General features: G+C 42.1%; 4 protein-coding genes across 4 annotated transcripts; 3 read left to right on the plus strand and 1 right to left on the minus strand.

Annotated features, from left to right (window-relative positions):
* The first annotated feature begins 1,029 nt into the window (after positions 1 to 1,029).
* On the plus strand, positions 1,030 to 10,652 carry LOC143320673 (cell division cycle protein 20 homolog B-like). The gene is made up of 11 exons (XM_076730518.1): positions 1,030 to 1,083; positions 4,823 to 5,039; positions 6,027 to 6,136; positions 6,730 to 6,751; positions 6,853 to 6,969; positions 7,395 to 7,609; positions 7,750 to 7,844; positions 8,590 to 8,818; positions 9,311 to 9,436; positions 9,524 to 9,647; positions 10,382 to 10,652. The coding sequence occupies exons 1-11, from the start codon at positions 1,030 to 1,032 to the stop codon at positions 10,477 to 10,479; spliced, it is 1,407 nt and encodes a 468-aa protein (XP_076586633.1). The 3' UTR covers positions 10,480 to 10,652.
* Positions 2,382 to 4,275, minus strand: gpx8 (glutathione peroxidase 8 (putative)). The gene is made up of 3 exons (XM_076731173.1): positions 4,012 to 4,275; positions 3,601 to 3,862; positions 2,382 to 2,952 (listed from the first exon to the last, which is right to left on the minus strand). The coding sequence occupies exons 1-3, from the start codon at positions 4,216 to 4,218 to the stop codon at positions 2,789 to 2,791; spliced, it is 633 nt and encodes a 210-aa protein (XP_076587288.1). The 5' UTR covers positions 4,219 to 4,275; the 3' UTR covers positions 2,382 to 2,788.
* Positions 10,653 to 12,831: 2,179 nt separating the features above from the next.
* Positions 12,832 to 15,323, plus strand: LOC143321511 (uncharacterized). The gene is made up of 3 exons (XM_076731917.1): positions 12,832 to 12,916; positions 13,732 to 14,100; positions 14,899 to 15,323. Exons 1-3 carry the CDS (start codon positions 12,877 to 12,879, stop codon positions 15,225 to 15,227), a joined length of 738 nt encoding a protein of 245 aa, XP_076588032.1. The 5' UTR covers positions 12,832 to 12,876; the 3' UTR covers positions 15,228 to 15,323.
* Positions 15,324 to 19,097: 3,774 nt separating this feature from the next.
* LOC143321089 (granzyme A-like) lies at positions 19,098 to 22,398 on the plus strand. Its single transcript, XM_076731216.1, has 5 exons — positions 19,098 to 19,191; positions 19,386 to 19,527; positions 20,515 to 20,653; positions 21,284 to 21,559; positions 21,662 to 22,398. The coding sequence occupies exons 1-5, from the start codon at positions 19,128 to 19,130 to the stop codon at positions 21,818 to 21,820; spliced, it is 780 nt and encodes a 259-aa protein (XP_076587331.1). The 5' UTR covers positions 19,098 to 19,127; the 3' UTR covers positions 21,821 to 22,398.
* Positions 22,399 to 25,804: the final 3,406 nt, after the last annotated feature.

Raw genomic sequence — 25,804 nt, forward strand, 5'->3', positions numbered from 1 at the left:
CCTATAAACTATAAAACGTCTAACTGAAACACTTTGCTTACATCACGTGCAATGTGACAAAAATATAAAATATATGCTTTCACTACAGTAGTATTAACATAGGTAATGTATTATTATTGCTATTCTCTAATATCTCTTATTATTTAAAAAAAACAAACAAACAAACAAACAAACAAACAAAAACTATATAGTACCAACATTTTAAATGTTTTGGCACGATTCCTTTAAAAAGCCTATTTATCTCTCCTAATCATCATCATCATCATGATTAACAGACCTGAGTCTGGCAGCTAAGTGACAAACTGTGTCTCCTCCTAAAGAAATAAGAGTCCGTCCTTGTCGGGGTTATTAACTGATTACACCGTCTCCACCTTTACAACATCACCGTTGCTCTTTCTTTACTGTGTCTATTTGTTTCCACTGGAAACCAGGACGCGGAGGGAATCCCTGAACAAGAGCAGCTACTTCATTAGAATCAACAAAGAAACAGAATAAACTCCACCTAACCGCCAATAGCTGCGCAGAGGACGGTGCTTCCCGCTCCGCCGTCCGCCCGCGGAGAGTATTTAGGAGCGCAGTCCGTCCAGGAGCGCAGAGCGCAGGTGCACTGGGCATGACCGGCTCCTCCAACAGGCTCAGGGGGACACCATGATGTTTTACTCATTGAACGAAAACTGAAGATGCGTCTGAAAAGTGGGTGAGTGATTTCTGAAATAATGTTCTAAAATAGTCTTAAAGGTATTTCCTTGTCACCTATGACCTGCTGCTGCGACCAGGCAACCACTTCAAACTCCAACACATGGCTGCGACTTTCAGGTTACAGCCGAGTGGAAAAACACTTATTTTACTACCAAAGCTCATAAAACAACACTTGTTTACTGCTAATCATTATAGAATTGATAAAAACAAGCCCCAGCTTTCTGAATGATGATTTGAAAATAGAGATTTCAGTCTTTTCTTTGGGAGTTTAGTTATTTCTGATGATAATGAGCATCACCTTGACTGAGATTTTTTTGTCTGCAGGCCAATATGAGCAGAGGGCTGACAGATTTTATAGGAAAGAGGAGACACTGTCCCTTCAAGGTAAGACGGGAAATGTGCATGAAAACAATCAGCACTTAAAGGCTGCTTGTGCCGCCTGCGTGCTGCCCTCCAGCCCCTGAGCTGGTGGTGACAGTGAGGCAGTGTGCTGCTGCTGGCTGTGCTTCTGATTGACAGCTGTCAGCAACACTCCCCACTGCTGCCACCAACTGACCTCCAACATCCTGCCCACAGACTACACTTTCATTCGCACAGCAGCACAAGTTCAGCACAGTCCAACCCATGCATTTGCACACCCAGGAGGCCTTTGAGTGGTGACTGGTTGGGAGGCAGTGTAATGTTAGCTGACGTTTGTGCTGCCAGCTCACACTGCTCTGCTACCTTAACAGTGACATTTGACTGAGCTGATTGCTTTATTTTATTAGTCATTCGAATCAAGAGACACAAGCATCCTGCAGAATTTGGAGACATTTAGACACTTTGCACAAGAGGCTGTGGGACTTCGGCAGCTGGTGTGTTGATGCTTACTTTCTGGTATCATGTAGAGATAAAACAGAACACTTTAGACAGAAAATATTGCCTGATACCACTAATTGTGTTCCAGCTCTCTTGTCGTGGGTGGCTGGTAGGCAGTGTCTCGTTAGCTGGTTGATTGTGTGTGTACCAGCTTACCTGCTGCTGCCCTCCAGCTGTCCATTTAAGTCCACACCAGCAGCCCCAGAGGGCTTCTGCACCTAACATGCACATCTATGATTTCATAAGCAGCAGATCAGGTTTCAGAGCTGCAGTTGTACTTGTTATAAAAAATGTCCAAAATAATAATAATAAAGCAGCTACAGGGTACAGAATATCAGTACTAATATGCAGTAAATTAAGCAGCTCTCAGCATTTTTCCTTCTTTTAAAACATAAAAAAAAAACTGAACAAAAGGTGTTGAGCTCATTTCTTGAAGGTCCAGTGTGTGGGATTCAGTGGCATACACTTCCTGTCTCCTATGTGTGCAGTCACCTCATTTCTCTAATTGGAGAGAATGGATGCCACTCGTCTCCTAAAGGGGCGGGGCAGGGTTGAAACCCACTGGGCACAGATACAGGAAGTGACTCAAATGAGTCAAACGTCTCTGGTGGCATCTAGAGGTGAGGTTGCAGATTACAACCAATCGAACAACCCTTCCCAACGATGGCTGCACAGACGCAAAACCTGCTCTCTGGAGTTTAGTTTGTCCGTTTTTTACGTCTGAATGTAATATTCTATTTCTGTCATTTGTTCCCCCTAAATCCTACACGCTGGATCGTTTTATTCTTGGATTGATGTTTCACAATTCGCTGCTCTCACATCAGTCACAATGGGCCAAAATGATATGCTTCACCTTAAGATTTTAATGTAAACATTAGAAACAGATGGTACAAAGCACAGACGAAACCTGGTGAAACCCAACACTTCAACGGTTAAACGATCCTTCAGCTGCAGCAGTGGTCATTATCAGGAATGTTCGTCATCATTAACCACAGGATGGTCCCCATGCATACACACGAACACATACACACACATTCTGAATATCCTCGCATGACTTCCGTGGCCTTTGTGGCTAAAACTAGTGGATCTCTTTGTCCTGCGTGGTTCTGGAGCGAGACATCACCCGACCGCGCTCGCCGTGACCGTCCACAGTCCGGTCATTCCCCTGCTGTCAGAGCGCAGGAAACGTCCACATCACACAGATGTGCCCAGCATCCGTGGACACGCTCCGTCATAGCTCCCCCCGCCTCTTCAGGATGATTTCTCGCACCAACGCCGTCACCTCTTCCCGAACGCTCTCCATGGACTCGTCCGCTCGCCAGAAGCGGACCACCTTCCCCTCTGGGTTCACCAGAAACTTCCAGAAGTTCCACTTTGGGATTTTCTTGACAGAATCTAAAACACGAGCAGAAAATCAGTCATTTTACAGGTTTTAACGATGCTCTGAGTGTCTCCAGAGATGATCATCAATCATGCTGTCAATACAGGCGATCACTGGAAGTACTTTTACTCAAGTACTGCACTAAATTCAAGGTACTTATGTTACACTTGAGTATTTCCATTTTATTCAACTTAATACTACATCACACTTCTCTGACAGCTTTAGTTACTTGTTACTTTAACAGATAATATATTTTCACACACTTCCTGTCCAGTGAAAACCACGTATCTCCACATTTGGTGATTCTGAATGTGAATGTTTCTGGTAAACTGAAGGATTAAGTATTCCTTTAAAACTGGACTTTTTGGAGATATGTGGCTCTCACAGGACGGCGACATTACAACCATATGATGATCTTAAAGAATATGATGCATTGCTGCTGAATAAACTACCAAATAATATATTAAGTAGTTAAAATGAGCTCAACCTTAAAGTACAGCAGTAAAGTACAACACACACATTAATGCAGCTGTGATATCAATGCAAGACATTAGTACTGGTACTTTTAATACTGTAATACAATGTAAGATGATCTTACACTGTATTACAGTATTAAAAGTAACAGTACTAAGATGCGGTGTGCAGCAGCCAGATGTGCCGACCTGTGAGGAAGCTGAAGGCAGGGTCAGCCTCTGAGCCCATTATTTTGATCCTGCTGAAGAAGGGGAACGTGACGCCGTAGGTGGACTTCGCGAAAGCCTCGATGTCCCGGCTGGTCATGGTCTCGGTGTCCCCGAACTGGCCGCAGGGAAAGGCCAGGACGTTGAAGTGAGAGGTGCCCAGCTCCCGGTGCAGCGCCTGCAGAGACCTGTAGTTCGCCTCCGTCTGCTCGCTGTGACTCGCCACGTTTACAACCAAAGACGCCTGTGCAGAGGAGGGAAAACGGTGGAACTATGCTCAAAGAAATACTATGAAAATACATCTTATGCCCCGAATCCCGCTTTCTTCTGACGCTGGACAACCTGCACGGGTTCCCTGTCAAACCGAAAAATCTGGTGATGATGTGGACTTACTTTTCCTCGGTACTTCTCCAGAGAGACCGTCCTCCCCTTCGCGTCTTTGACCTCGAAAGAATAAAAATCCGCAGGTTTTCTCGGCTTCACCAGCTGCGTCTGCAGCAGGAATAAACAGCCCACACCGACTGTCATGCTGAGCAGGACCGTCAGCTTCTTCGCTTTTGGGCTGGAGGACTTGGCAGGGTAGCCCCCTAAGGCCTCCATCTTGGAGGGGGAAGAACGAGCCGTGGTCGGGATCGGGGCTCCTGCCAAACGTCTTGGAGCGGATTTGGAGGAGCCGAGTAAAGCTCCCTATGCAGACATACCGGAAGCTGTGTGATTGTCCCTTCAAAATAAGATGAAATGTATCAACAACTGGGTCACATTTATCAGTGGAGTATTCAGTTAAATATAAAGTATCCACATGATAATACTAAACCCTTTGTAGCTAAAATTTTAATTCCCAAATTGAGTTGTTTCTGGGAGATCAATCTGACTGTAATTCTAATTGCTTACAAACATAATTAAAATGACTTTCGTCAAACTAGTGTACTCGTATCAAAATACAATTTAAAGTGTCTGATGGCTTAATGTCAGCCTTTGAAACTGGAACCGGAGGGGATTTTACTTTATTTTTAATATCCATCTGTTTTTGCTGTGAAAGCGTGAACCGGAAGTTTTATTCTTTAAGTTGCTTGCTTGACACTTGTGAAGTTATGTGGTTTTAAGTTTGTAGAGATATGAAGTTTAAGTCAGTTTACAGTAGTTTGAGAGTACTTAGACTTAGGATTTCTTAGATGAAATCATAAAATATGTTTTGTCTTCTCAGGGACAAAACGACCTCCATCACGTCTCCTACAAGCGCTTCAAGAGGCGGATCATCGAGGGGAGCAGCCGCGACGGTCCTGCTGCGAGTACACCGCTGGCCACTGGGGGGCAGTGTGAGCCCAGCTTTGAGTTTGATGCAGTCTGTCAGAGGCTGCTGCTGGATTCTCCACCGAGACACCGCGAGCCGGATCACAGGGACCGAAAGGGAAACCTCCAAGGTAAACAAGAAACGAGTGCATAGCAGAATGTGCTGGCTGTGTTACCGACAGCACCAGAACTGTGGTCAATAATAAACACTCAAATTCAGCTGCATCAGAAACAATTTACCAATTTTTAGTATCATTTTAAGGTGCACTTGAGTATTTCCATTTTACACTCACAACCTCTCAGATTTGTCTTGTGGCCCTTTGGAGGGGCCTGACCCCTCGACTGGGAACCACTGGACTGAACTATGTGACTGTATAACCAGTAAAAGCAGCTCCACCTCCAGCAGCTACAACAGTAATGCATCACTATCAACAATCTAGTCATGTATATATATTATATCATAATGTTTCATTATTATGATTTTCTTTCCAAATTAAAATTTACTTTTCATGCTTTAAGTAAATTTGAAGATGGTGGTGAATGTGGGACTTTTACTTGTAACCTATAATGTAATCATTCATTCATTCATTCATCTTCTTTACCCGCGCATCCCATTTCGGGGTTGCGGGGGGCTGGAGCCTATCCCAGCTAGCAATGGGCGAGAGGCGGGGTACACCCTGAACCGGTCGCCAGCCGATCGCAGGGCTACATACACACACACAGACAAACAACTCACACACACAGACAATTTAGAGACCAATTAACCTAATGAGCATGTTTTTGGTCTGTGGGAGGAAGCCGGAGTGCCCGGAGAGAACCCACGCATGCACGGGAAGAACATGCAAACTTCACACAGAAAGGCCCTGCCCGACCCCGGGTACGAACCAGCAACCTTCTTGCTGTGAGGCACGCGCACTACCTGCTGCGCCACCGTGCCGCCCTATAATGTAATCATTTTAGGTAAAATAAAAAAAATAAAAAATAAAAAAAAAACTGAAGTTCCAGCTAAATGTAAGAGGCCTGATAATTCCGACTGATATTTTACTGCATAATGTCAGTTTCATTGCAGCATTCTTTTGAGCTGAACGTTGTCTGGGATATCATTTTGTGCCAATCAGAGGCAGCGTTGGTTGGATGCGTGTCCCATGACGTGTCTGTCACACTACTGAACACGCCACGCACCGTCACTGCCAGGGGGCGGCCTGCCATAGAAAATGCACCAGAACAGGTCTGTTTAAGGAACTTGTGGCTCTGGCACTGTCGGTAGGGATTTTTGCATGTGTTGTGTGATCACAAGAGAGCAAAACAAAAGATGTGCAGCGAGATGAAAATCGGGTTTAAACTCCCATCCGCAGGCTGTGTTCCTTTCTTATGTGAGCATATCAGTGATAATGTTGAAAATTTAGACAGAGAATGAGAAACATCTGGTTTCTTTGAAAGCTTCAGTTTAACTATGGTCTCACTGTATGTCCAAAAATCATTGCTACTGCTAACTTTTAATGAAACATGAATAGAAACATCATGTAAAGGGCTAAATCTACAAAGAATAATTCATTTGTTTTGCAGGGTTTGGTGTGGCGAGCTGCCGCTCAAGAACAGGCTGGTATGGCAAGAATATTTTGTCTTTCGCTACATTCTTACAGCATTTCATGACACACACATGCACACACACACACACACACAAGGAAATAACTGAATGACAGAGCAATGCAGCATGATGCCATGACAGAAGACGAGAATGTTTTAAGCAGTCAGCAGAAATGCTGTTAATCAAGTGAATCTGCTGGAGGTCTGTGCTTAAGTGTCTGCTGATACGATTGTATTGTCTTATGGAGCTCTGGAGGTATTTAGTAGTAGTTTCGTGTGTGTTGTTATGTGTAGTTGTGTGTGTTTCTGTACGTGTTTACTGTCACTGTGATGTTAGGTGATATGTTTCCACTGCAGGTTCTGATGGGAGAAGACCTGATCTGCAGCCATTTGCTGTTCTGGACAAAGCTTCTGCAAGTCTGCAAGGAAAGCCGGTAATGAAGTTGGCAGCACCATCATTGCTGAACGACTACTGTGAGCAACAAAACCTGCGTTATTCTCACTGGAGGAAACTGAACTCATGTTCTTTATCTGTTTCTGTGTTTAAAAGGTAAAGGCAGTGTTATTCTGAAAAGACCAAACCAACAGTGTGTTAGATCTCAGTCTACAGGCCTGTACCTTCAGCCTTGAAGCTTTATGGATCAGTCAGAAGCTCCTGCCTTCATGAGGCCACACGCCCTGCTGTTGAACACATCACTGAACATCACATTTAACATAGCAAGCAAAATATGGCTGCTGACCGGGACAAACACATTGGTGATTTCAATAAAAACAGAATCACACTAGTGAAACCTTCAGTGCGTAAAATGCCTCCAGTTAAGCCTGTTTGTCAATCCTGGACTCATCAGACACAACATAGCTCTGCAGTTCTTCTCTCTTTTCCATCTCTTCTCCCTCAGACACTAATCTCCTCGACTGCAGTTGTAACGGTATGATTGCATTAGCCCTGGGCTCTTCTGTTTACCTTTGGAATTCAGAAACTCGCGCTCTGGTGGGATGTTTGGACCCGAGTCCACAACCAGGACGACCGTCAGACTGTCAGTCCATCTCGTGTCTGAGCTGGAGCAGAGATGGCAGAGCTCTCTGCATTGGGACCAGGCGAGGGGAGATACAGGTAGAAGTGTTGGAGCTTCAAGTAAACCAGTGATTTCATACCAATTGGGCTATGGTGGTGGGGTGGAGGGGTGTAAACACCAAGCTGAATGAGCAGGCTGGCAGTTTGTGGTGACTCTGCCTCTGTCTTTAACTTTTTAGTTGTGGGATGTCGAACACAAGCAGAATATGAGGTGTCTGCCATCTCACTTGTCTGTGGTCAGAGCTATTTCCTGGAAACAGCAGTTTCTCAGCAGGTAAGTGTTGACTGTACACTATACAGAAAGTGACTTTAAGTTGCACTCTTACGCCCTTATCTCATCCCGTCTCAGCTTTCCCTGGATCATTTACAAGAATCCAGTTCAAGGTTCTTGAGATCACTTACAGAGCTCTGCATGGACTCTGGATCTGTGGACACCTTTAAGACCCTCCTGTTTTGACTTGCCTTTGTGTAATAATTTAATCTATTCTATCTTATTTTCTGTGCGTTTTTGTCAGTTTGTCAGTCACTTCTTAAACGAGTCACTTTGTGTTGTTATGCTCCTGAAAGGTGCTAAAATAAATAAAGCTACTTATCTTATCTTTAACTTCATTAAAGCAGGAATGACCCAGAAAACCATTTGTTCTTAAGCCACATCCAAAGCTGTGCTGATTTAAAGGGACAGTACACCCAAAAATCTTTTTTTTTTTTTTTTCTCTTACCCATAGTGCTGTTTATCCATCTGGATTGTTTGATTGTGAGTTGCTGAGTTCTGGAGATACTGGCTGTAGAGATGTTTGCCTACTCTTTGACATAACAGAACGAGATGGTACTTTCCAGAAATCATTACCTGCTTAGTCAAGATAATCCACAGACCTTGTTCTAAGCAGTTTTAAGTAGGAACTATTTTCTTTCTACATCTGCCAATCTTATCACTGTGCATAAGAAAGGGGAAACATTTTGTCTCAGTATGAAATGTGCAGCGTTTATGCAGGGGGATGACAGTTATCACTATCTTCCAGCGGCTCTGCTCTCGGACGCATCCATCACCTCGACCCTCGGGCTCCTACACCTCTGGTAGGTACAGCCGCGCAGAGGGAGGGGATCTGCAGCCTTCAGTGGTCACCAGGAGGTGACTGGCTGGCCAGCGGCTCCACAGAGGGCCTTCTCTGTATATGGGATAGTGATGTCACAGGGCTCACCAGGTCACGCCAGCCAGTCACTAAGATGGAACAGCCCAGTGCTGTTAAGGTCAGTGGATGCTTCATGGCTGGACTTCATATTCTTTTATGGCCATATCGCCCACTGCTAGTTTCCATCTTAATTTAGCATGTTTGCATGGTGGCACTAGATGAAAAGTCAAGAAATCACCAAAGTCTGCACCAAATCTCAGACGGACCAGCTGAAAGACATTGCCATCTGTACAGCCCCAGCACGAAAAGCACAACCTGGTTATTTGTCTTACTTTCTTGCAAGAGCCCACCTGCATCATTCACAGGGAATGACACATTGGTGGTTTTTACCACTCACGCAACCACAACCATTTCCAGCAGCAACTGCATATGTATGACTTAACAATGACTAATCTCAGCTCGTGTGAATCTGAGTGGCATGAGGCCGGTTACTATGCTAAAGGGGCTTAGTTGATCCTGCAGCTATTCACTGGGCGGTCTGCTTGAACAACCAGACAATCTGCAGACCATTGTGTGTGTGCTCGTGTTTTCATTGTGTTTGTGTGTTTAGGCAATGGGATGGTGTCCATGGCAGAGAAAGACAATCGCCACCGGAGGGGGGTGTAACGATGGAGAGCTGAGACTCTGGGATGCAGGCTCAGGGACTTGTGTGACTTCTGCCAACACTAATTCACAGGTGCTTAAGACTCAAAGTGCAGCAGAGGTATTTTACTATGTGCTGTAGATATAACTTATAGATTATTCCCAATGACTCCAAATGCAGATCTGTTCTCTCCGATGGGCTGAAAAGAAGCGCTGTCTGCTCACAGCTCACGGCCTTCCTCAGCACCACCTCACCTGCTGGACCTGGGAGTTCCCCTCCCTCAGCCCGACCCACCAGCTCACAGGTTAGAGAACATGAAATATGATTCACGTACAGCTACAACAATGTCAGTTTCACACATTCGGCCTCATAGGAATAAATGTACTGCATCACAATACACGCTGAGTAATATTAATAAACAGCAGCAGCAGCAGCAGCAGTGTGACAGTTGGACCATTGCTGCAACTCTGTCATCGATCACTGAGATATTTGATAGTCATTTTGTTCTGACTCATTCACGTCCTGAAACTATGAATTAAACACATCAAATGTCACTACATTTGATTTGAGACGTCACAGTTTCCTTGAGTATTGTGAATTGTCGGGGGCAAAGAAAAACTTAGTCAGAAATACACTTAAGAAGTCCTGTAAAGATCATTTAAAATACATGTATGAATTGTGTTCTTCATTGATTGACAAGCTGCAGTGACTCTGGTGGAGATTTTTAGCCTGAAAATCAGGATGGATTTTGCCACTTTGTTTCACTTTATTATTCAGTCGTGATTGTGTTCATCTTGGCTGTTTTCTGTTTGGGAAGGGGGCTTCTTTTCTAACCAATCGGGACTGAATGTCATATCTGGAGAATCTTTAAGACTCATTTTCATCTGTAAGATGCTAAACTGCGTATATTTTTCATGACTTACTGTTGAGTGAATGTGCAGCTTTGCATTGAAATGTCAATGTTCTGTGTTGCTAAAACTTTGTTTATTGATGTGATGAAAACTCTGACAAAGTTCAACCATGTTGTTATTTTGTCAGGTCATTCTCAACGAGTCCTGCACTTGGCCTTGAACCCTGACAGCACTCAGATTTTCTCTGCTGGAGCAGACCAACGCTTTCACATCTGGGACATGTAATTATCAACGCGTTCAGTCAGACCTGCGAAAAACTCGTGTCCACAAACTAACTCACCTTCCTGGTAATGCCATTGTGGCAAGAATGCACATTTCCTGCCCCCTTCTCTGAAATAACCACACTGCTGAGCTAGCTTACCACAGTCAAGCTTATTGTCAAAGGTCATGCACCACAACTGAAGGTTTTCCTTTAAAAAATAAAATGACATATTAAGAATTTACTCAAATTCTATGTAATATATTCCTGACTCCTTTTTTAAAAAAAAACTACAATTAAGTTTTACATGTTGCTGATTATAATGTGGATGACGGGGTATTTATGTAGCAAAATACTTAGGTAATAAACATAAAGTCAGACAGTTGACTGAATGCTAACTGGAGGACTGTGCTGAAGCTCAGGTGCCAGTAGAGCTAAAGCTTGATCGTCTTTTTACTCTAACCTGTATTTACACAGCCTTTGTGGACAGTGAGCAGCTAAAAATTCACTGATGTGCTCTGGCGCTTGGTGCTGTAAAGCCTTGTATGTAATGAGGAGTCACAGTGATAACAAATACTGTGCACTTGGGATTAATTACCTGAGAGTGATTCATCTAACCTGTAAAAAGATGTTCATGTTTTGTTTCGTGTTTGTTCTCTTTTCTTTCTTGATTACATCTTACATGTAACCTCTGAGATATGTATATAACCCTATAAATATCTGTGGGACTTTGAACAATTAAATTAAATCTTTATTCTCATCTGCAGCCTGTCAGCTTAAGTTTGATTGATCTTTATCAAGCTTCTGTGTCTTTACTTGACATTTGTTGATGATGTGTGTCATTTCCCACACTGAGCAGACTGTGTCGAAGTACAGCTACGTGAGTTTATCCAACAGTAGAGTGCATTTGTTAGGGTTTATTTTTGTTCTTTGACAGCTCTCACGGTTAAGTTACACATCAAGAAAATGCTGAGTAAAGTCCTCCTGGCATTGAAAGATTTCTCACTTGCATGTCGTATGTGTCCAGACTTTACTTGAGAGAACACTTGGTGGAAAAGTACCTGTGGTGAAGACTTACTATGAAAAAAAAAAGACCCCCATCTAATGTGCTACGTGTTGCGGGAAACATGTTCACAGAGGGGGTGGAATGTGTGAGGTTTAGACTTTAGACACCAAGATGCATCACCCCTTCAGTAATAAAACACACTGTACAGCATCTAGTCTGGATAAAACACTGACTTTACACCAGGAAGTATTTAGTCCCGAGGCTGGTAAGTCTCTTCTGATCATGTTGCCATATTCTATACCGAGATAATGACACACCATGGCGGTGATTTATGGAACCACAGTGAAAAGTTGTAATTGCTGGATCCATCATTACTATTTCTGAATTGCTAACTAGTTTGTATATGCTACCTGTTTCTTTTTGCAGCACTGTACCTTAAATGGGAGCATGGATTGGCAAGTGAGGGGCATTGCACATTCAATCATCCAGCAAGTTTTCATTTAATCTGAACTCTGAAATAGTCCTTAAAACAACAGGGAACTTAAAATTGTGAAATTTTAATGAAATAGGGGTTAATCCCTGCAAATGACTACTGGCGGCATCATTGGTATGGCGACATTAACATTTAGCTCAAAGTACCGCGGTGAGCTGTACAGTCTTAGTCTTGGAGCAGTTGAGTTTCAGCCTATGTTCTTCTGGTGAACACTTCACTTTCACATCCAATCTACGTCACAAGTATTCATATGCGAAGTAATGGAGCAGAGGCTGAGGTCACCCACACTTCATTGTCCTTGAATTTTCACTTTACTTCAAACTAAGGATTGTTCTAGTAACTCATTATCAGATTCAGATTCCACACGGAAGCTAGCATTATCCAGACTACAGGCTCTTAAAATAGACTTGAGGGCGGAGCTCCATGTCAGTATTTTTAGCACCTCCTATAAAAGCTCAGTACCTTTCTCCTGGTGTTCAGTTACACTGTGCAGCCTGTTAAAACACAATGTCAAACTACACAATCAGTTGTTCTCTCAACCTGTAATCAGAGAGTAAAGGTGACGTTTTTCAAGGGTGGTGCAAACCTTTAGCGATACCCAAGCAGGTGAGGAATGAATGGAATTTTTCAGGCCTAAAGTAAGAGAGCTGATGCAATGTTTGAGAATCTGAAATGCCTCTTTGAGAATAATTAATGAAAACATCCTGACACAGGTGAGCAGCATGGCCACTCCCATTCTCTCCACCTCCTGCATCACTCCATGGCGTTTATAAAGCTGCCGAGCAGAGGTTTTAGGCAGACGAAGGGGAGAGATGAGAAGGTTACACATTACAAAGAATCTGTATAATCAGCAGCTGATTGTCTGCTGTTGGATGGAAAAGGAACCAAACAGTACATTATAAACAAAACCACGGACTCTACTGCATGTTTAAGACGCAGATTCTGCAGCGACTGGCTGTTCTGGGTAACCTACCACTACTACTACCACCTACTTTAACTTATTAAGCTTGTTGTTATTTGTTATTATATGTAATCATTTAGAGAGCTCTTGTACAACATAACAAAAGTGCATCTAATATATATCATTCATGTGTTTTTTTTAACTGATATGTTTCATCACAAACCACCGCCTGACAGATTTTGAGAAGATCTGACATATTAGGGAACTTTAAGACAAAGAAAAGCACAACGCTACCTGCTGTACATTACAAGGATCTTGTTTATACTTCAAACCGTTTTTTATACAATATCAAATCAACCAAAAATATAACACGGGTTGGTCTGATAGTAGCTAACTAAAAACAGGATGAAGACAACAGGATGACTGCTGTCATCATTTTGTGTCTCTTTGTAGTTGCCCTATGTCACTCTGTAGCCATTTTGCATTGTGTTGTGGTCATTTTGTGACACTTTGTGGTCATTTTGCATCTCTTTGTAGTTGTTTTGAGTTCCTTTCCGTTGCTGTTGCTTCCTGTCACAACACATTCACACTGACACTCCTCTACACACATATTATTATCGATGCTATAGCACACTGTAGAAAATATTACAGGAAACCATCGATGTCACTGTAGCCTGAGTATGCTGTGAAACTTCAATTAGAAGAACAAAAAATGGATTTTGTTGGCAGATACTCATTATTAAGAGACAGAACAGGATCATAGATCCATCCATAGGTGTACAGGCAGGGAATCAGGTCAGAAATGCAGCTAGATTACAAAGTACTGAAGCTCTTAATAACTCACCCATTTTCCTCTCTGTTAATATCCTCTCACTCAGTGGTGTGCCATGACTTAGCAGTGGGATGGATAATCTCACATTACCTCCTGGTGCAGAGACCAATGTCCTGGTTCAAAGCGCGGGAGTTTTGTCAGAGGCACTATGTCGACCTCACTGTCCTGAGCAAAGAGGAGCAATACTTCACTCTCCTCAACGCCACTGCTACAAACAATGTCAGCTTTTGGCTTGGCCTGCATCGTCAGACCACCTTTAGCGACTGGATGTGGGTCAACGGGGAAGAACTGAGGTATGATGACTGGTTCAGGACAAACTATGAAGGCCACTGTGCAAGTCTGGACGCCATGTTGGAGAAAGAGAAGAAGCTGCTGGCTCGCCACTGTGACGAGTTGCACATGGTTGTCTGCCAGGGTGAGTAATGCTTCCTGTTTGCACAATTTAGAAACTGGTAAATGTGGTAACTTTTACATGATATTAATACATAAGAAATATCTTCTTTATTGTCTCAGGAGCAGATTGTTTTTTACAGCTTGTACATGTTCATGACATAATATGTGATTTTGTTGTGGATGGTGGAAACAATCCTACTTCCCATCAATAACATTATGTTACAAGACACCTTGTATTGTCTTGACCCATTGACGACTTCATCTGACTTCCTCCTTTGCTCCAATCATAATCACTGCAGCCACTAGAGGTCACCACCTAACAATAACCATAATTATAATAAGCCGTGTTTTGTTGCAGTGCAGCATTACCTGCTCTCAGACTCCACTTCAAACTTCGTTTTAAATATGTTACATGTTGGTCCTTTAGATTTCATATTTCGGCTTGTTTACACCTCAGCAGACCAGAGGTTGACCTTTATACCTTCCTTGTTCACTCTTAATATTTTGTGTATTATTATTAAAAGTTATCGCATAATGATTTTCCTTTGGTCTGATGCTGTGTCAAAGTCTGCTTCCCCTCCAATGTGCGTTTCCCTCTACCTGCCCAAAGCCAACCTCAGCCCTAACCCCAACCATTCACTTGCTACAGTGCCAAATCTTAAAACAGCCAAACCCAATCCTCAGCCAGTTAACAATGTGATGCCTTACCTGGTAACTAACCCCAACCAGGTGGGACAAGACATGTTTTCAACACAAGAACGACAAGTGTAGGTGACCTAATACTTCTCTCTGACTTTTTCATTTTCACGTTGCCTAACAGGTCCAGTTTCTCCGCAGCCAGTGTTGGAAGACTCAGCGGACCCTGATCATGTGATTCTCAGCTGGAATGTATCTGCATTTATGCAGATGACGCCACACAGTTACAATGTGACGACATGCACCAACACATGCGATACGCTCCTCTACCCCTACACTGATGGCTCTTCCTTCATGAACGTCAACATCTCCAACTTAACTTCAGCCACAGAGTATTTCATAGAGATTTCTGCTTTGGTCGTCCGGCCTGACAGCGTTTCCGGAGGAAATGTGACCCTTCAAAGTAACCCCACAGCTTTACGTGTCAGAAGAGGTACGAAAGACTTCATTTAGGAATTAATTATTGTCAACATATCAAAGCCCAAATTTTCTCTGTCTGAAATATTCTGAAAAACTGGATCCCTTAAGACTTTTAACCTGTTCAGACACTCAGGGCTCTGAGAATTTGTGATAGGTTTTTGTCCTTATTTTATTGGCAAAATTAAATTTTTTATGTATTTGCGGCACGGTGGCGCAGCAGGTAGTGCGCGTGCTTCACAGCAAGGAGGTCGCTGGTTCGATCCCCGGGTTGGGCAAGTTGGGCAGGGAAGTTTGCATGTTCTTCCCGTGCATGCGTGGGTTCTCTTCCTCCCACAGACAGAATAGGTTAATTGGTGACTCTAAATTGTCCATAGGTGTGAGTGTGAGTGGTGTCTGTCTATGTTGCCCTGCGATCGGCTGGCGACCGGTTCAGGGTGTACCCCGCCTCTCGCCCATTGCTAGCTGGGATAGGCTCCAGCCCCCCGCAACCCCGAAAGGGATTTGCGGGTATAGAAGATGAATGAATGAATGAATGTATTTGTATGTGATGCATATTTGTCTTTTTCCCCAGTGGACTCTGTTAGACAGAACAAAGTCATCATTGTCATTTTGAAGTCGCTCAAGCTCGTGTCTCTGGCTCCTCCGCTGTGGATTCTTTACCGTATCCTGAAAAACTCTTCTTTCTTGCGTAAGAAAGTTAACATGCTAAAATGCTCCTCAAAAGACACAAGCATGTCAAATATTTATCCTGCATGTGACATTCTTTTTTCTTCTCCAGGTGAATTCAAGGAGTCAGATCAGGATGTCTCACTGGTGGAGCTCTCAACTGAGGACATCGTTGTTGACTTGATCCCTCAGAAAACCAGAGGAATTGGTTAATAAGGAAAAAAAACATAGTCTAGACCCCCACGGGAAAGATCTTTGAGAGTAAGGTGTAGATGATAGAGAATGGCTTATTAATCCATTAGTAACTTTGTCCACAATGTCATGATTCGTTCACGAAACAGAACATGAAGTATCCTGAACAGGTTGAATATGTAACAAAACTGGGCTGATTAAAATTACAGGGTTGGACACAAGTGATGAGGAAATAGACATAAAATAGACATGTGTCCTTGTAGATCATTCACTTCACAGCTCCAGTGTCCTCCTATTTCCACTGGCATGGTATAATATGCTTTAATCAGGATGTCTCCTGAGCTGACCTGTGTTGTTTAGCTTCTGCTTGTAAGAAGAAACAGAGCATGACAGTACCAAAGGTGACAGTTGCAGTGATGCCAATGCAAAGTTAACACTTTCTGCAGCTGCTAATGTGAAAGGCTTTCAGTGGTGTCTTCGGGGGTTGACTTGTTGCTCAGAGGCACTGCTGAAAGTTTGTGTGAATCAAAATTTGCAACTTTTTGCATGACTTTTGTTGGTGGATTACTTTGAAACCTTTAGATATGGACGTTACATGTTACAACAGTGGGCTACAAGGAGTAAGAAAAATCTCCAACAACAAATCACAGTTAAACAGGTAGCACTGATTAGCACTGATATCAAAAGTAAGAAAACTGAGCCTTTAGCAGTAAATAACTGTCAAGGAAAATCATTATATTCTCGACACATTTTCGAGACTTTGTTGGAGCCGGTTATGATGAGCCACTATGATGTTTAGCGGCACACAGCCTGTGGTGGCACGCCACGTTTATTTCCCCAAACAGGAAAAATTACCAGGGAAACTTTAGGGATATTTTTGTGTCATATTTTCTTGTCTTGGCAGACCACTTGTTTCAGTTTGTCAGTGATGGTGTGAAGGCCATACCATCACACATCATAATCTTAGCTAATGTGTTAGCATGGAGCAATGGAGAAATGATCTTCAGTGGGCACATGGATGACTGTAGTGTTGACATAGAGAATTTACTTTGAGCTGGGAAACACAGTGTGATCTGTATTGTGAGGTTCTCCTCTGCTCAACGTTGAGATGCACTGTACATTCAACAAAGCTACCCAGAAACATGTTCTCTAAATCAAGTTTTATTGTTAAACTGCAGCAGGTAGAGTTTGCACCAACCTTTCTTCTGCAACTTCATGTGACTGCAGCTATAGATGGACTAGTCATGCACGCTATTCACATAAAGATTGAATCAGCAGTAATGAGAAATTGAAAAGTATTAGTTATGTTACTTTTTTTTTGACACATCAAATCTCACACAGGGATTATCCAGTTAGTTAGTTAGTTTATATCTAAAGGAACAAGGTCAGTGAATGTGAAAAGGTCCAGTTAGCTAAAGCCTTGATCTAAATATGTTGTTTCAATGAAACGTGAGAAATTTTAGTCCAGATGAAGACACAAAGGAAAACATTAATGTGAATGTGGCAGGAAACAGATAATATTTGTCATATCATTAGGCCACAGCTTATCAAAAGTATTGGCAGTATTTTTATTTTGCACTTTTATGTTGGTTTTTTTTTATTTGTTTGTTTTTTTATTATTTCTTTATGCAGTATTTTTAAATTTGGGCCTAGAATTGCATGCAGATTACATCAAGTAAAATTTTGAATTGTTTCTTTCAGCATGTATCTGCTGCTACCCACGAGTACTATATTAACACCATTTTTAGGAGACATACTTAATGTGTCTAATGCAGTCGGGCCTTTGGTGGTGTTACAGGTATTTGGACGTTTTAAATTTAAGGTCTAAAATTTGCATGTCAAAACAGGAAAAATTACATTTACAGTATTTTGATTCAAAATTACATACTTGTTTGTAAAGTAAGCTAAGTCCAAAACACACAGAGATGCTTTAGGCATTGAACATCTTATATAAAGTATGTGTTGACTACAAATGTAGTTGTTCTCATGTGCCTCCGCTTTAATCTTTTTAAGATCTGTGGTGCATTCAGGATATCCTTTAACATTCTGTTTGGGGTGTTGAACAATATTTTATTCTACGCTAGAAAAATACTGGAAGCGAATTGTTGCTTTCTTTTGTGGCTGCTTATGTAACTAAAAGTCATATGAATAAATAAACTCCATTAAATGGTTGACATGATGCCTAGTTTTTTGTTTGTTTGTTTGTTTGTTTGTTTGTTTCACAAGGAAGATCCACATATCGGGAAATACATGAGTGTTAGAAGATTGATACGATAAATGTGAGGCAACAGTCAGCAGATAGTTAGCTTAGCTTAGCATAAAGACTGGAAACAGCTAGTGGGAAAACAGCTGGCCAGGTTTTGTCCAAAGACCAAAAGAATGGCAGATTTTGTTACCTTTGGACAGAACCAGGCTAGCTGTTTCTAGTCTTGGTGCTAAGCTAAGCTAACCAGCATAGGCAGGAGCCTTAAGCAGTATCTGACAGATGTGAGAGTGGTATCAATATTTTATCTTACTCAAAATAAGAACGCAAATAAATGTATTTCCCAAAATGTTAAACCATTGTTTTAAGGTAACATAAACAGTTCTTGCAGCAATTTCCTCTTCCTTTCCATTGACCTCCAGCAGCCTGGTGTCATATCAACAGATATGTTTCATTTTCTCAGGTTTTCCACTGATTCATGAATGACGTTATTAGAAACTCATAAGTGTAGCCAGAGGGGCTGACAACAGCTTCCAGTCATACCTGTTCCATATCCCCCCCCCCCCCCCAACACCACAGACATATGTGCACGCAGACGATGTGACCTGCTTCACGTAAAGAAAAAGCCTCATGCACAGAGCATGTGAGTAAACTGCTTATCATGGCTGGTAAATGACAAAAACTGTGACCACAGCCCCCCTAAATGAAGACCGTACACTCCTATTGTCATGTTATGCTGCCGTCCATTGTGCTGACTCATGCATTTCCATGGTCAGACCACATCCTCTGAGCTTAACACATAAAGTCAAGTGTTTGCATCAAAGTGGGTTTCAGTGCATTCACCATCACATCGCAGGCGGAGATAAGAAGAAATGTTCAGCCTGAGGGATTTCGTTCTTTGTGTCTCCTGTGCGGTCCTCCTCACTGTCCAGTCCAGTGAGTTACATGTTCTTTATATTGCATTAATGTACTTTGCGTTATGTTGCTCATTCACGTAAACATGCAGAATACAAAGAAATGCTACTGATGTCTTTGAATGTTACAGAGCAGCCGAGTAATATGTCGTATTTGACTGAACAATTTTTCTGCTTTTTCTGTTAAATTAATGAACTGAGTGTGTTGTGCTTTAGGTCAGGGCTCTGAGATTATTGATGGGAAAGAAGTGCAGCCGCACTCGCTGCCTTTCATGGCTCTGCTGGAGAGCAAAGCACCAACCTGTGGAGGGATACTGATCAGCACCTCATGGGTCCTGACTGCTGCACACTGTCCTGAGTAAGCTCCACACATATATCCCCAAAATTGCAAAATGTCAATATATGCGCCAAAACTAATGTTTATTTTCTACAGATGACATAAAAGATACTGTGTCCTGGTCATTTAAAATCTTGCCATAGCTGCTCTGATGTTATATTGAGCTGAATGTTTGCTCCTTAAATGAAACATCTAAGCTCTCTTTAACCTCATCAGAGACACAAGCTTGTAAGACATACTGCTGAGACTCACTTCAAGAAACCACAGAAATACTGAGACGGGCTTGAGATGATGTTTAATTTCATTTAGGACGACAGAATCTGAAGAGAAAACATGCGTGAAAAGACAAATGCAGTTTAGGGTCGAGACATTGTTGTTTCAGTGAAGTTCTTTTTTGCACATTTTGTTGCTGGTTTCCTCTGTTGACACTGTTCATGGTAAATCGAGGAGAAGAAATGGTTTGAGGTTCATACACTGCACACAACTCTCTAAACCCGCTCATGTCTGCACTGTGGTCCTGCTGTAATTTTTAGAGATAAGACTTCTACAGACTAAACAGACAAAGAGGAGGCTGACATCAAAGAGAAAAATGTACTTCAGGACAGATGCTGTAGCCTTGTCAGAGGTCGATTCCCCTTGTATTCAACATGAATGCAGAACTATAGATGCAAATTTCCTCCTGTATGGAGGGAGAGTGAAGATAAACTGTTTTATATCAGTTCACACCCAGTTTTACACTTTCAACAACTGCCACTGAATCATATCAGCTGTTAGGGTGTAAACTCTTCATCCAGCACCCGCCAACCACCACTGACGTCTCAATACTTATAACCAAGAAAAAAATGCTGCATGTTTCTGTCTGAGTCTCGAAAAGAGTTCTTCTTATGTGTATCATACATGAAATCATAAGATAACTGTAATAAAGTCTTCATCTTATCATTAGTCTGTGCACTGCTGTTTGCCTTTCGTGAATGTGAACTTTGATCTATGTGTTTCCTGATCTTGCAGCATCAAGAAGGTGTTGCTGGGGGTGCACTCCATCAAAGACCAGGAGAAAGACTCCAGGCAGGTCCGAAATGTTAAGAGCCACGTTCGTCATCCCTGCTATGACAAAGGAGATAAGGTCAATGACCTCATGTTGCTCAAGGTAAGGTTTGAATTATCACCTAGATGAAGCAAAAAGTGGTTCAAGACAATTGAGAAACATATTTTGAGCTATTTGTCTAAACTCAATATTTGCTTTTTAAGTTTGTTTAGGCAGCAGATAAAGATGTCATGCAAGCTGCAAACCAGATTTGATCCAAATCAAATATTTGCCAAAGTCAGGCTTTTCTCTCTTTAAAAGGCATCTAGTGGGCTACGATCCCAGCGTGCATGTTCTGTATCTTTGTTACTTGTCCTCAAACAGCTGATTTTAACTTTGCCTTGAGTATTGTTCACAATGTTGATCCACTCATTGTTTTTAGAACTGCATTACACTTCTTCATTCCCACAACAATAAATAATGTTTTAATATGGAGAATATTAAGGTGGAAACAGTTTCTTGCAGTATTTGGCTGCTGTAATTACAGCACATGTATGAAAAATACACTTTGATGCTAATCAGATTTTAAGTCGAAAAAGTATCCTGGATAAGAAAATGTAAAAAATACATTTTTATGCCCATCCATCATCCATTAAACCACTTGACACTGCATTCTTTCTTTCTTTTTCTTTTTTTTTACTTTTTACTAGAATAGTCAGCATCAATCAGTAATGTTCCTCTTTTAAATTTCAGCTTGACAAACCAGTGAAGCAAACCAAGACGGTGAAGAGTCTCCCACTGGGTAAAACCGCCAAAGATCCAGCAGCTGGCACCCAGTGTTTGGTTGCTGGATGGGGGCGTACAAAGAACAATGCAAAGGCCATGTCAAACGTCCTGATGTCTGCCAACGTGACTGTGATCGACAGAGTGAAGTGCAACTCTCCTGACTATTACAACCTTAAGCCTGTTATCACCAACAGCATGATATGTGCTGGTTCAAATGGTAAAAACAGGGCTGATACCTGTCAGGTAAGTACAGGAGGTGAACAGCCTGTCATCACCGTATCACCACCTCAGCTGCGATGCATACATGTTCCTAAAATGACATGTACCTCTTCTGTCTCGATTCAGGGCGATTCTGGAGGGCCGCTGCTGTGCAATGGAGCTCTGATGGGAGTCACGTCTTTTGGATACAAGTGTGGCATACTTAAAAAGCCTGGAGTGTACGCTTTTGTCTCAGAAAAACAACTGACATGGATCAAAAAGACCATGAAGTCGCCTCAGATATAATGAGACATCGTTACTCTGTGTTCTTGACAAAGTTAACCACTTTAACCACGTGTGTCTTTGCACCTCTGCTATGCTGCATTCATTTAATCCTAATAAGATTTACTGTACTGCTCGAGTTTTAGCAAATTCCATTTTTGTGCTTTTATTTTCCTGCTTAATGCAAATATGTGGATGCATTTTTTTTTAACATCAAATCATAATTTCTGCTTTGTTTTTTCTAAATAATTGAGATTCGCTACAATCTTTCCACTTTCCTCCTGGTAAGTGTAGAAGTACAGCAGGGGTACGAGCCCCTCTGGTTCTTATTGATGCCTCTCCTGCAATAAACCAAAGTAAAAGCTGTTTTGTTTTTTTTTTTGTTTTTTTTTTAAGATGCACACCAAAGACTTTTGAGATGAAAGCAAAACACCAAAGAGGCAGCATTCACCCCATCAACCAAACAGATTCACCACTTCCTGTGTGGTTAATTCTCAGGCGTGCCTCCCTCATTATTGATCCATATCATTTGTGTGTGAAAATGACATTTTCTACTGTCTTACAGCCATACAATTTTGTACTGCCACAGCGCCTCATTACAGCAGCAGCTCCTCACAGGTTTGTGTATCTCTTCTCAAAATAAAAACCTTTGAGGTCTCATCATTTTATCATGTTTCAGTTCTTCCTCCTCTGCAGCATCATCTGTAGATGATGCTTAAATGCTTCCTGTCTGAGTCGACTACAGTAATGTCAACACAGAGAACATTAAGTTCTGTACCACAAAGAAAAAAAAAAAAAAAAGATGAGTTCATGATTGAGTCAGACCACAGCACAGAAGAGAAATTCACACGGTGTATCTGAAGACCCCATACAGGAAATGTGCAAAATGTTGCATCAGGGCCTTTATTCAAACTGAATGAGATATTAACACATGAAACGTCCATTACCAGTGAAAGGAAATGTTTGCCTTGGCCCTCAGAAGGATTATTCATCGCTTTCTTTGTCTCCCTTATCTTCTTGTTCACTTTCATCGCTGTGAGTTGAAGGAGTTCTGGCGTCTTGCTGCAATATTTGCTCCCCACTTTAAATTCTTTTGGGTTTATCGTGTCGCACGGAAGTTACCTTAGCCGGCTTATTACGTCTGCACACCCAGTCCTTACGACCTGGGACTTACTGTAATGTGACGCTGACACTCAGTTTTCATAATTCATCAGCAGGTGGTGCTCTCTGCTCGACTTAGTGGTGCAGAAATTTACAGAGGAGGTTTGACTCAGCTAAAAGCAAAAATGACTTTTTAAAAAAAATGCATTTTATTGAATAGAGATACATAGAAAGATGCTTTAATAATTGCTGATTTTGATTGACAGTGGTACTGCGATAGCATATACTCTTCCTGGGGTCCACATTTACAATAATTCAGTGAACATAATGTCGACATGTAACTTATTGTAGAACTAGTATAAAAACAAAGCTCTGTATCATTAGTTTTGCTGCCAGTATTTGCTTATGGCAGTGACAGCATGTGGGTGAAAGGAGTCGTTGTGACCTGAACAATTTCCCAGGAGCTCTGCTGAAGCATGAAACATCAACGGCCCACATCTGCTCTCAGATCGCCCTGAACACTGTTGGAAATGGTTGCATTGACAGCAGTCCAGGTTCCACATCAAAATCAAAGGAAAACGAAGAAACTATGTTGAACTGTTACAAGTTTTGGCAGAGAAATATTTAAACTCCTCATCTGTGTTTGTACGCTGGAGATGTCCATTGATCAGGTTTGATTGGACAGTAGCTCCACAAATAAGGCCTCAGACATGTTTGTTGATTCATAGGCTAACCAATGTAGACTTTATTTTGTCTGTCCATTTGTAACATGAACTTGGGCCGCTATGTTAATTCAGTGACATATGCCACACTGTCGCTGCTTTCCTGTGCGAGATGTCATTGCACGTTACTGCTCGTGGTGGTGCTGGAGGAAACGTTCACAGCAATTCATCCAATAGCTGCTGAGATATTTCAGTCTGGACCAAAGTGGCGGGCTGACTGGCTCTGCCACTAACACACCTAAAAACTGTTGACAGCACATGTAATTGTGTTGATATGCAAGTCTGCATGGGAAATTAAGACTAGAATAGAACAGAAAGTCTTTGTCATTGCACATTGTACAACAAAATTTGCTTTGCATCTCTTAAAACGCTTCATTTAACACTCCACACATGAACTCTCTCACACACACACACAGACACACACACAAAATACTTACCTTGGCAACTGACCTGCTCCCTAAAGGGGAAAAAAAAAGGTCACCACGCCCAGGAAATTCCAGCAGGTGCTTTATTTATTTTCACTGACCAACCATCTGCCTTTGTGTTTACTCCGTTTCCATGGTCACCCACAAAAGCTCGCGGGCCCACCTCAGTGCCACCGAAACTATCAAAGCTCACCACACCCGTATTAATTTATTTTGTCAAATGCATGAATGCGTGAGTGTTTATGAATGCTTTTGGCATGTTTAAATAGCCATTTCTGCCATGGAGATCACTGTCTCACACACACACACAAACGCACACACACAAAAGTAAATGTTTACCATGGCTTGCATCACTTGTGTGTGTGTTGGATGAGCTGCCCACCTCGCCTCGCCTTTTTCTTCACTCACTGGTGACGCGATTCCACACACACACACACACAAACATGGAGTGAAACTGTGTTTTACAAAAGTGACCGGGAACAGTTGTATCCCGGCAGGTGACTCATCTTTATATGCTAATTTAATGCAAATGCCGTGCATGTCTACCTCGTACCATAGTAGCCCAACAACACAATAATAAAGCCTTCCATTTTTCAACATGCGTTGGACATGTGTGTGTAAATATTCAATGTTTTATGAGAAAAGAAATGCATCCAACACATTTCTAAAGGTGTGAAATGTGTGTGAGTATGAAAGCATTAATGATTTTCTCCAGATCACAGATACAGAAATTGAGTTTAGAGACAACGTAGAGCTGATGGATTTGACTACCTGATGTGTTTATTAGGACCCCGAATGTTGTCATCAAGACACGCTGGGATCAGGTGTCAGTGGAGGAAGTTAGAACCGACAAGTAACAACTCCAACCGAAGCATTTCTGAGTATTCAGAAAGCCAGACTTCACAGAATAAAGTAGTTTGATGTCATCAGACGTTCTGCTGCTCTTGAGGTTTCACACTTGTACCTTTCACGGTCGTCTTCTCCTCTGACTGGAAATCTCACCGACCTCCTTGTGGCAAGTCATTGCATCTGAAGTTAGGCTTTGTATCTGTATGAGACTGTCAGACGGTGTGGAATAACATTATTTTTATGACTTTAAAGGTGCAATGTGTAAGAATTAAGAATCCAAACAAACAGGGGGCAGCATATCACCAGAGTAACTGCTGCTTCCTCCATTATTTTCACTGTGATATGTGCGTGTATGTTAACATGAAACGGGCTGATGACTTCATGAATACTGCACATTAATAATGAACTGCTTCAGTGACACTTGCCAGCTATCTTTAATCGATATTTCTCTGCAAATTATCTTCCCCTTGTTATGGCCTTATAGTCTGCATCACATTTTTGTTCTTCTTGCTCCTGATTTCACTTTGTGCTGCACTTTAACAAACCTGCGTCTCTCTGTGTTTATGTGAAACTGCGTTGCCCTGTTTGTGTCTATTCTCGGCCTACTGTCTATTCTAGGCTCCTCTGTCCTTTGTCCCGTCTGATTATGTTCAAGTCTTTGTTTGTATTTGTCTTTAGAGATTACTTCCAAGTTACCTGAACATTCCCAAAATAGCTCAGACCAGACACGCCCCCGCTCATTTTCCCGGTTCACCTGTACACCAGCACGTCATCGGCCCACTCACAAAGCTTTGAAGATCACTGTTAAACACACTGCAGTGTCATAGCAACACAGTGGCTGGTTGAGCTTGTGTGTGTGGTGGCATGAATAGTGTACAGTATAAACATTTGTGTTGTCTAAAGTTGAGTGA

The sequence above is a fragment of the Chaetodon auriga genome, chromosome 5 (assembly GCF_051107435.1).
Source record: "Chaetodon auriga isolate fChaAug3 chromosome 5, fChaAug3.hap1, whole genome shotgun sequence".
Taxonomy (NCBI): domain Eukaryota; kingdom Metazoa; phylum Chordata; class Actinopteri; order Chaetodontiformes; family Chaetodontidae; genus Chaetodon; species Chaetodon auriga.

Bases quoted from the DNA above. Each gene is read 5' to 3' on its own strand.
- LOC143321089 (XM_076731216.1), top strand. From the start codon at position 19,128: ATGTTCAGCCTGAGGGATTTCGTTCTTTGTGTCTCCTGTGCGGTCCTC. The intron at 20,654-21,283 runs GTAAGGTTTGAA...TTTAAATTTCAG, and splicing joins ATGACCTCATGTTGCTCAAG to CTTGACAAACCAGTGAAGCA. The intron at 21,560-21,661 runs GTAAGTACAGGA...GTCTCGATTCAG, and splicing joins ACAGGGCTGATACCTGTCAG to GGCGATTCTGGAGGGCCGCT.
- LOC143320673 (XM_076730518.1), top strand. From the start codon at position 1,030: ATGAGCAGAGGGCTGACAGATTTTATAGGAAAGAGGAGACACTGTCCC. The intron at 6,752-6,852 runs GTATTTAGTAGT...TTTCCACTGCAG, and splicing joins TGTCTTATGGAGCTCTGGAG to GTTCTGATGGGAGAAGACCT. The intron at 9,437-9,523 runs GTGCTTAAGACT...CTCCAAATGCAG, and splicing joins CTGCCAACACTAATTCACAG to ATCTGTTCTCTCCGATGGGC.
- LOC143321511 (XM_076731917.1), top strand. From the start codon at position 12,877: ATGTTTAAGACGCAGATTCTGCAGCGACTGGCTGTTCTGG. The intron at 12,917-13,731 runs GTAACCTACCAC...CCTCTCACTCAG, and splicing joins GCAGCGACTGGCTGTTCTGG to TGGTGTGCCATGACTTAGCA. The intron at 14,101-14,898 runs GTGAGTAATGCT...GTTGCCTAACAG, and splicing joins GCACATGGTTGTCTGCCAGG to GTCCAGTTTCTCCGCAGCCA.
- gpx8 (XM_076731173.1), bottom strand. From the start codon at position 4,218: ATGGAGGCCTTAGGGGGCTACCCTGCCAAGTCCTCCAGCCCAAAAGCG. The intron at 3,863-4,011 runs GTAAGTCCACAT...TCCTCTGCACAG, and splicing joins TGGAGAAGTACCGAGGAAAA to GCGTCTTTGGTTGTAAACGT. The intron at 2,953-3,600 runs GTCGGCACATCT...CTCGTGTTTTAG, and splicing joins TGCCTTCAGCTTCCTCACAG to ATTCTGTCAAGAAAATCCCA.